This window comes from Trichosporon asahii, assembly GCF_000293215.1.
Source record: "Trichosporon asahii var. asahii CBS 2479 unplaced genomic scaffold scaffold00071, whole genome shotgun sequence".
Taxonomy (NCBI): domain Eukaryota; kingdom Fungi; phylum Basidiomycota; class Tremellomycetes; order Trichosporonales; family Trichosporonaceae; genus Trichosporon; species Trichosporon asahii.
In genome coordinates, this window is record NW_014040854.1 from 279,920 (window position 1) to 289,902 (window position 9,983).

Genomic DNA, 9,983 nt, shown 5'->3' on the forward strand with positions numbered 1-9,983 from the left:
ACCGTCGTGCGGCCCGCTAGGTATGCTGCGCGGCTGCGCGCCGATGTCGCGATCACGCCGGACCCCTGTCCCTGTTCTCACGACAGAACTCGCCTACTGGTCGCCCCACTTAAGACTTGGACACCTGGACACGAGTGCTGGACACGGGTGCGGCTCTTGCGGCTCCTGCGGCAGTGTCAGTCATCGTGAGAGCGCCAGGCTTGGGTGACAACCACAGGTCACAAACGGGGCAGAGACCAGGCACAGAACGAATGAAGGCCAAGATGCTAACGTTCACAAAGTGTTGCATGTTTTGGGGAGTTCCAGTCTATAGAATTGTTCTGTAATATTGCGATTGCGCTGAGATTGCGAAACGGCCAAGATGTGACCGAGGTCTTCACCTCGCTTAAGCGTGGCACTTTAAGGCTCGATCAAAGTCGCATCCGACGACTCGGATCCGTCCGCCTGCTCCTTGCGCTCGGCGGCGCGATAGAGCTCCTCGTACTTGCCGCTCTTCTGACAGAGCGTCTTGAACAGGCCGCCCTTGCGAAGGAGGTTCTGCGTGTCGGTTAGTGAGACCGTGTTGCTAAGCTTACCATGGGCGTGTCGAACTCGGCGACACCACCGTCCGCCAAGACGAGCAGGCGGTCGTAGTCGATGACACTCGACAGGCGGTGCGCGATGGAGAGCACGGTGGAAGTCTTGAATTCGGTGCGGATGGCAGCCTGCAGGACAGAGTCCGTAGCTGCTTGTCAGTTACCATTCAGAATAGATTTACTCACCAAAGTCCACGCTTGAGGTTGCCTCGTCCATGATCTGAAGTCAGCTGACGTACTGTTCGTAACTTACGATGAGGTTGGAGCGACGCAGAAGAGCACGAGCCATGGCAACGAGCTGGCGCTGGCCCTGCGAGAAGTTGGCACCACCGGCAGAGACCTCGCTGTTCAGCGTGATGTGCACACGCGGCGTTCCTGTACCGCTGGCAAGCGAACTCGACGACTCGTTGCGGTTGATCGCAGCATCCTGCGCAACGACCTGGGCAAGGCGCTGGTCGACCGCGACGAGGGAGGCGTTGCGCGAGACGGAAGGCGTACCAGCCCTTGTGGCAGCAGCAGTCTCGGGGTTGATGAGCTTGACCCGAGTGAGGGCCTCGATGAGCTCGGCATCCGTGTGCTCGCCGAAGGGGTCCAGGTTGTCGCGAATTGTACCGCTGAACAGCACAGCATCCTGTGGGATGTATGTGATGCGCGAGCGGAGGTCGTCGATACCGATCGACGTGATATCGATGCCGTCCAGAATGATCTTGCCTGCAGCTGGATCAGTGAAGCGCAGCAGACTCATCGCCACAGTCGACTTTCCAGAACCCGTGCGCCCGATGAGACCGATCTTCTCCCCGGGCTTGATCGAGAAAGAGCCCTTGAAGACGGTGGGGAGCTCGGGAGCGTACTTGATCTCGACATTCTCGGCGCGGATGAAGTCGTCGGTGCCATTGTACGAGGGCCAATACGCAGGCGGCTGGTGGCCGGGGATCGTGGACGGAGGCTCAGACGGCAGGAGCAGGTATTCCTCGATACGCTCGACTGAGTTGAAGTCCATCTCGAGCTCTCCGACAAAGCGGGAGACCCAGTAGCAAGCCTGAACGAAGCCCTGCGCACTGGTGATGGCGACACCCGCAGATCCGGGTGAGACAGCACCGGAAAGACAGAGAATCGTGGTCGCGTACACCGCGATAGCACCCAGAACGTCGAAACGCAGCAGCAGCCAGCGGTTCGTCATCCAGTAGTAGTAGAAAGCAGCGTTCGCAACATCGACCTGCTTGCACATGCCATCGAAGAAACGGCGCTCAGCGCTGAACGCACGGACACTGATGATGCCGTCCAGAAGCTCAGCGAAGCCAGAGAAGATGGGCGACTTTGATGTAGCCTCGAGACGTCGCAGACCTCGTCCGGTACGCAGGTACAGGACAGCGTAGCTGTAGTACATGGCCATGATGCCGACAGCGGGGATGGCGAACCAGGGCACAACGAAAACAACCATGCCGGTGGCGGCGATCAGAGAGCCGAAGTACACCATGACCGTGGAGAGCGATCCGGCCAGAGAACCATCGACGGTCTCGATGTCCTTCGTGCAGCGGTTGAGAATGCGGCCCATGGGGGTCGTGTTGAAGAAGCGGATGGTGCCCCTCAGAACAGAGTCGAGTAACTCATTGTGAAGCGTGCGGGCGGCGCGGTAGCTTCCCCACTTGCTTGCGGCAGAGGCCGCCACAGTTGCGAGAATGGTGAGGACGGCGATGCAAGCGTAAACGCCGAGGTAGAAGAGAGGGTGTGTGTCGGCAGAGGGCAGCTTGCTGGTGTAATCGCCCATGGACTGCACAGCGAGATCGGGGGTGGCATTTGCAGACGATGCCATGGAGTCGTGGTAGATCCAGTTGTGGCGAATCTCAGAGTGACTGTGTTGGCTGTAGTCGTGGGCCCCAGCAAACTGGAACCAGGAGTGCAACCTCGTGTTGTACGCCTCGCCCCAGATCTTCAGCCACCAACGCTCAAGCAAGCTAGATCCTTGCGTGATGAAGAGCGCGATAAAGAAGAAAACCCAGGTGATCCAAGTAGCGGCACGGAAATAGCGAGCATAGGTCTGGAACTTGACGTTGCCGACTGCACGCTCCTCGTCCTTGACAAGCTTCCGGGCCGGGCCCCTCTTCTTCTCCTTCTTCTTCAGCTGAGCAGCGTCCTCTGTACCGAGCTGTTGCTCTTCGAGCGTAGTTGCATCGACCGCCGCGACGGGTCCCTCCTTGCGCGTGATGGCGGTCTCGACAGCGACGATGCCGGCAAGCTCGCCGTTCAGCTCAGAGGGTGTTCCCTGGCAGGCGATGCGGCCGTCGAGAACGCGAACAATGTAGTCAGCCGACGAAACGAGGAGGTCGAGGTGGTGAGACACAAGGATCTGGACACTGTCAGCGATGCCGGATTACGACGAATGCCATGTCCAGTCGACTCACCACAGTGCGGTCTTTCATGAGCGGGCCGTTGAAGCACTGCTCGACCAGGTGCTTGGCCGTGTGCGAGTCGACAGCCGCCAGAGGGTCATCGAGGAGCACGTGCTTCGTGTATGAATAGACCGCTCGAGCCAGGGCAACTCGGGCTTTCTGACCCCCACTCAAAGAAACCTGAAGGTTGTCAGTTGATAATGCACCATGATTAGTCGGGAATACTCTAGTGGGTTATAGTGCAGCACACTGCCATTCGAGACTATACTCACTCCCTTGGCTCCAATCTCGGTGTCATCGCCGTCCTCGAGAATGTCGAAATCGGTCCGACTGTCGTTAGCTCTCTGGTCGACTACACCAGGTAAGCACTTACAGAGCACATGCGTCGACAGCAGCCTCATACCTCTCCTCGTCATACTCCTCTCCGAAGAGAATGTTGTCTTTGATCGACATCTGCTGAAGCCAGGGCGTTTGAGCAGCGTACGCGCTCGAGTTGCGCAGACCAGTGGCAGGGTCCACCTGCTGAAGATTCTTCGGGAGGAAGACCTCACCTGACAGCACGTCCATCTCTCCGAGAAGACCAACGAGCAGAGCAGACTTGCCCGCGCCGGTGGGACCCGTGACGACGGAGAGTTTGCCAACGGGGAAGTTGACATTGATGTCCGTGAGTTCGAAGACCTCAGCCTCTGAGGGAGGAGTGGACTCGGTGTCGTCATTTCCATTAGCAGTGGTGCCATTTGTCGCTCCGTTGCTCTCAGATACGGATGCGCCAGAGTTCCAACGCAGAGTGGCGCGCTTGAAGCCAACCTTCTCGGGACCAGTACCTTGCTCAGCAGGGCGCTTCAGCGAAGAGACCCAATCGGGCACCTCGCCTTCAGCCAGGAAGTCACTGATGCGGTTCAAGGCGACCTTGGCCTGCAACATCATGACGATGAACGTCGGCAGAATGTTCAAGGGCATGCGGAGCATCTGGAAAAGAGCCAGAGCAGTGAAGGCGACATCGACAGTCAGCTTGCCGTGCTGGAAGTAGATGAAGCTGAAGAAGGCGAGCAGCGTGATGCAGAGTGGCACGAGACCCCAGAGAAGGTAGAACGCCAGGCCGTTGAAGATGCTGCGGACCATCTGTTTCAGCTCGGCGTTACGGGCGTCCATCGCCCTCTCCTTCCACTTGCCCGTCCACGCAAAGAACTTGATGAATGTGATAGAGCTGATCAGCTCCGTCATGATGGAGATGCGCTTGTCGCGGGCCTTGAGCCATGCTTTCTGGATCTTAACCGAGCGGTTCGACAGGAAGGAGTTGAGCGGCCAAGAGATCACCAGGACACAGATACCGACGAAGGCAGACCAGCCCAGAAGCCTGTATGTTAGATCGCGAAGCCGAGCGGACGACTCACTGGTAGAGGTAGAAGGATGCAATGGCGATTTCGAACGGGTTGGTGGAGATCTGGTACATGAAGCTGACCATGTTGGCAATGCGCTGGGCATCGCCGCTCATCATGTTCACGACCTTTCCAGTGTCGGCAGCGTTCTGCTTGGTGTCGACCTCCTCTGTCTTGCCCTCCGCCTCCTTGATCTGGACGACGCCGGCGGTGTCCTTCCTCTTCAGTGCCTTCTCGTAGATCGAGGCGGTAAGTCCGGACTTCACTCGGATGTTTGCGCGGCGTCCGTGCCACAGGTGGATCAGGTCGACGACTGCCTTGCTGACCTGTGCAAAGAATCCAAGAGTTCCATAGACATAGGCACGGCCGATAGACTCAGGGGTGCCCTCCATGATACCGGATACGATCCTTTGCAGGAAGAACGGCAACAGATACTGGAGACAGCATGCCACAAAGGTCAGAGTGACATCGACGAGTAAGTCGAAACGGTTTGCCTTGACAATCCTCCATAGGAGGCTAGACGCGATCACCGAGCGGAAGCTGTCGAAGACAATCTTGGTTTGCTGGGTAGGGCTGAGCCTTGGCACGTCCTCCGGCTCAAGTTGGCGCTCAGCACCTTTCTTGATCAATGGGTTCATCCAAGTGAAGGTCAGCCACTGGTTGAGCGTCACGACATCGTCGGGAGCAACGTCCGGCGCCAGCGCGAGCACCTGCGGTCTGTTGAAGCGGAGGAAGCCGGCGACGACGGCAAGGGTGAGGCACAGGGCGGCGTTGAGCGACTCGAACAAGAGGACTCGGTCGGTGGCCCATATCGGCAGGACGCCATGAGCGTACTTCTGGTACGCGGCGGCTGCCAGAACGACGGCCGAAAGGACGGCGAACCACAGGTAGACGACCAAGTTAGTCCAAGGGGGGACAATGGGAGGGCGCAAGAGATTTCGGAAGAGCAGCATAGCCTGAGGTTAGCCGCTAGAGGCAATTTTGACAACTCACCCAAACAGCCGCGACAGCCGCAGCGGTGAGGACATCCCTCACTGGTATTTCGTGCTCGATGCCCCCGTAAAGCTGCAGTCCGAAGGCATAGCTCCAGAGTGCGACCTCGATGGCGCTGATGGCGACGAGCGTGTGGTGGAGGGCGCTCTTGGGGGCGTACTTCCACGAGTCGGCGATGACTTGCGGGTCCTCGGGTGACTTATCAGTTGGCACAGACTTGAGTGGAATCGTGTCGGTGAAGATCTTGCGCACGACGTTGAGCGGGGGCACGCGGCTGACCTGCTGGACGACGAGGAGACCAAAGGCAGTCGCCACCCGCACGTTCGACAGAGCGACCAGACTCGGCACACTCGTCTGAGACAAGGGTCAGCGGTTGGACAGCGAGCTATTGTTTACGGAGGGTACGCACAGACATGATGGTGACGTCCAGACAGCGTCCCGGGTGCGCGTCCAGAGCGCTTTAAGAGCCCAGCGAGATCCGGGGTTGCGCCTCGGGCCAGAGGGATGTGTGTACGCGGGCGGGGCGAGTGTACACAACCTTGGGACGGAGAGAACGGCGACGAGTGATTGATGGGGGGGGGGAGAAGGAAGGAAGGCAGATCAAGCCAAAGGATATAGCGCTCTGCTGCGCCAAAGGTGACGAAAGGGTGAGTCTCGTGCTCGGAGCAACCGCCGACGGCCATGTGACAGACGCGTACCCCGATATAGAGAGCGTCGGCTTCGTCCGCTATCAGTCACCAGGCATGGTGGAGGTTGAAGGCGTGCAAAATTCCTCCGCGCCTGGTGATTTTAGGCACGCCAAGATCATTTTGCGAGTTGCAGTTGTTTTCTGTCCACCCCGTCGTCATTGATCCATCCATTCCAAGCAGGTCGCTGCACGCATTGCATCCCTCCCACAACCTCGACAGCGACACTTTACTGCATTCTACCCGACTCTCCGCACCCCCGCCTGCATTCTCCGACTTGATCGACTCTCGCGCGACCCGCCGTGCCTTCCTTGTCGACCGGCATCCTTCATTCAGCCACTCTTCGCAACCTACACCTCCAAAATCTTATAAACAATGTCGATGGACTCGGACCGCGAGCTGGCGCGTCTCTGGCGTGTGTCGAAGACTGTTCATGAGATGATCCGTGACCGCGGCTACGAGGTTGCCGACTACGAGATCAACATGTCGTTCGACGACTTCAAGGAGACGTACGGCGGTGGTGGTTCCGTTGACCGCGGACGCATGGCGTTCCACGCGAACCACAGCCGCGACTCGCGGGATCGCATCTACGTCTTCTTCTGTGCTGAGGAGGCTGTCTCGAAGGCGACGTACAAGAGGTGGGTAATTACATGGAGCTTGGCTGGGCTTGATGAAGTCGTCGGATTGCCGGGGCGTAGCCTCCGCTATCTCGACTCATAAGGATTCAGCTGTAGCAACGTGTGAGTCAGCTAACCCCTCAGCTTTGTCACATCACTCGACGCGGTCGGAGCAAAGCGCGGCCTGATCGTGCACGGCGGCAAGCTGACGTCTGGCGCGGCCAAGACGCAGAACGAGATGCAGTCCGAGTACCACCTCGAGGACTTCAAGGAGGCGGACCTGCTCGTGAACATCACCAGGCATTTCCTCGTCCCGAAGCACACCATCATGGAGCCCGAGGAGAAGAGCGCCCTGATCAAGCGATAGTGAGTCGGCGAGCCGCTGAGCAGCGGAGCGGCAAGGTAAATGGAGAGGTAGCGCCTGCTATTGTTCGACAGCGCCATGGTGGTGCAACCAGAGCAAGTCGTGGTTGTTTCAGCTATGGGGCCGCAGCTGGCTATGCTGGATTTTGCAGATTTGCTGCTCTACCGGGCTGCTTAACTGCGGCAGCTTCCTGCTTCCTGCTGCCTGTAGGCTCCTCAGCTCCAATTCTCCTCCCCTTCGTTCGCAGCTTTCAGGTCGAGACGAATAGCTAACACCCAGCCGCCTGAAGGACACGCAGCTCCCGCGTATCATGGTCACCGACCCCGTGGCCAAGTACTACGGCCTGCGCCGAGGACAGGTGTTCCGGATCGAGCGTGAATCCGAGACTGCAGGAAGGTGAGTGTGCACAAGCGAGCGCAGCGAGCGTTGTAGCAGTGTAGGATGTGGGGCATCCAGTTCTCCTTTCCGATTACTCCGTGGCATGTGTGCGGGCGAAGCAAACGACGCGGAGCTGAGTTTGGCGCGGAAACACAATGTGTAGGCGACTGCTCAGCCCGCATCTCTCCCCGTGCTGTCTCCGTGCTGTCCAGGCTGGGGAGCAGGTGATCAGCACACGATGGGCAGTGTCCGGCAGCCTGCTGCTGTCACGGGTGCTCCGCCTCGCTCCGCCCGCCCGCTCGCCCGTCGCTTGCTCGGATAGCTACGGGACCTGGAACGACAGCTGACATGACAGGTACATCACTTACCGCATTTGCATGTAGACATAGACCGGGATATGCATTGTATGATAATGGGCGAGGATGTGGACGCCGCAGGGCGCCGAAAGGCGTCCGCAGGCGTCCCGTCGGTGGCATTGCAGGTGACTGCGGGTGACGTCTATCGGATCTGCACACCTCTATCAGAGTTATCGAGGTGTGTTATGTCAGTAGCACATGTCTAGTCTCCGCAGGCAACGCTATGTGACCTACAGATGCAGGAAAGAGTGAGCCAAATGGAACAAAAACAGTGCATAACAAATGGGATGAATGATAACGAGTGTCTGATGATGATGATAGTGATGTCTAGTGCGCCTCAATCCTCCTCCTGAGCTCGGCGAGCTTGGTGTCCGTCTCGACGATATTCTCGCGCAGCTTGGCAAGACTCTTCTGCAAGTCTCCGTCCTTGCTCATGTCGGCGGCGGACATACCCAGGCGCTCGTCGTGCTCGTGCGTCGTCGGGTTGATGAGCATCTTGGGCGGCTTGGGGACCTTCTTCTCCCCCGCGGCCCCAGCCGCTCCTCCGGCTGTAGCGTCGGCATCAGTGCCCTCCTCCGCATCAAGCTTGGCCTGCTCCGCCTCAAACTCGGCATCGGCCCGATCCTGCAGCCGCCTAAGCTTGGTCAGCAGGCCATTGTTCAGCTTGATCTCGGCGAGGAGTTCCTGCTCCGTATCCGCCAACTCCAGGCGGGCATTCTCGAGTCCGCGGAGCAGATTCCGCTCATGCAGGCGGAGCTTCTCCGCATCCTGCGCCGCGATCTCGGCCGCCTCCTCGGGACTGATCTCGGCCTGCTTCCGGCTTCCGTCATCGCGGTGGTCGCGCATCCAGGCGCCGGCGTTGGGACGGGCAGCGCGGCGCCATTGCTGCTCCAGCGCGCGCTGGGCTTGCATCTGCTTCTCGAGCTCAGCTTGGGCCTCCCGTGCGTCGAAGACGGGCTGACCCGGCTCGAACTGCTGGTCCTCTGTTGGCCGCGCCCGTGGGCTGGGCGAGGAAGGGTCGACGTACCCTACTCCAGCGAGGGCGCCGATGAACACTAACAGGGCGCTGGGTGTCAGCTCGAATCCCAGTCCGCAGAGCTGAAGCGAGGGGCGGCGATCGAGCCACATGTTCGTTGCCACCCACATTCGCGTTTCTTCAGGTCGCTACCAGTGGCGTGGCGAGAGCAATGTGACAGAAGCAATGATGGCAGCGTCCGCTACACTCGCCGCTCGCCGCTCGTCGGATACTTACATGGTGAACACAAGCATGAAGGGGAGGTTTCCCCTTTTGACGGCGCGCACGAAGCGAGCGCCGATGGCGCGCCCGATGTTCTTCGGGCTCATGGCTGCGCGCCTGCGGTCCTTCTCCTCCTCGACGTCGTCAAAGTATCCCCGTCGGTTGGGGTTAGAAAGCGGCCCGCCAGACTGCGAGTGCGAGTGCGAGTGGGCCGAGGTGAAGTGGTGGCTGTCGGAGCGGGTGTGGTGGTGGCCGTGCCGGGCGCGGGTAGCTGTCGCGCCGTGCGAAGGAGCGGGGGTGTAAGGAGCGTGGGTAGTGGTGTCGTGGAGTGTGTGGAAGGAGGAGGAGGAGGAAGGCGCGGAGCCTCCTTTTTCCAGGTGGTTGCTGTATTCCATGGCTGGGACACGGGGAGACGTGCACGAGCACTACTGCGGAAGGAAGGCCGGGAGGTCTGAGGACTGAGGGTCTTCGGCGTACTACTGCGACGCTAGCGCGCTTGGCCCCGGAGCGAGAGGAGTGCGGAGGATCTAGGCGTCGATCTAGGTGAGACGGACGAGTAAGGTTTCAGTTCGAGGCTGAGCTTGTGACGGGGCAGCGTGCTCTCGGTTGGAGGTAGGGAGAAAGGGGCGGAGCACGACGAGGGCGAGGGAAAGGAGTGCGACCTTTGTGGGAGGAATCTCTCTGTGTGCTCTGAAAGTTACGAACCCAGGGAGTGAAAGTGCGCACCGATCGCAGTCGCAGTGGTGGGTGTGTGGTGTCGCGGTGGACGGGCCAGGGTCACTTTCCGAGCCTGACCAGTCCTGGGCAGCCAAACAGTCGCAGCATGCAGGGCGTTACTATATTCCGCTACAGATGAAGGCGTGCAAAATTCCTCCGCGCCTGGTGATTTTAGGCACGCCAAGATCATTTTGCGAGTTGCAGTTGTTTTCTGTCCACCCCGTCGTCATTGATCCATCCATTCCAAGCAGGTCGCTGCACGCATTGCATCCCTCCCACAACCTCGACAGC

General features: G+C 59.4%; 3 protein-coding genes across 3 annotated transcripts; 1 reads left to right on the top strand and 2 right to left on the bottom strand.

The window, feature by feature from the left end:
* Positions 1 to 399: 399 nt before the first annotated feature.
* Positions 400 to 5,752, bottom strand: A1Q1_04968 (uncharacterized protein; the record flags this gene model as incomplete). The annotated part of the gene is made up of 9 exons (XM_014321775.1): positions 400 to 537; positions 576 to 704; positions 829 to 2,922; positions 2,978 to 3,124; positions 3,172 to 3,295; positions 3,339 to 4,172; positions 4,360 to 5,300; positions 5,344 to 5,691; positions 5,747 to 5,752. The coding sequence occupies 9 exons, from the start codon at positions 5,750 to 5,752 to the stop codon at positions 400 to 402; spliced, it is 4,761 nt and encodes a 1,586-aa protein (XP_014177250.1).
* A 646-nt stretch (positions 5,753 to 6,398) lies between these two features.
* On the top strand, positions 6,399 to 7,181 carry A1Q1_04969 (DNA-directed RNA polymerases ii 24 kda polypeptide; the record flags this gene model as incomplete). Its single annotated transcript, XM_014321776.1, has 3 exons — positions 6,399 to 6,661; positions 6,785 to 7,006; positions 7,079 to 7,181. 3 exons carry the CDS (start codon positions 6,399 to 6,401, stop codon positions 7,179 to 7,181), a joined length of 588 nt encoding a protein of 195 aa, XP_014177251.1.
* Positions 7,182 to 8,065: 884 nt separating this feature from the next.
* A1Q1_04970 (uncharacterized protein) lies at positions 8,066 to 9,370 on the bottom strand (the record flags this gene model as incomplete). Its single annotated transcript, XM_014321777.1, has 3 exons — positions 8,066 to 8,793; positions 8,883 to 8,902; positions 8,991 to 9,370. The coding sequence occupies 3 exons, from the start codon at positions 9,368 to 9,370 to the stop codon at positions 8,066 to 8,068; spliced, it is 1,128 nt and encodes a 375-aa protein (XP_014177252.1).
* Positions 9,371 to 9,983: the final 613 nt, after the last annotated feature.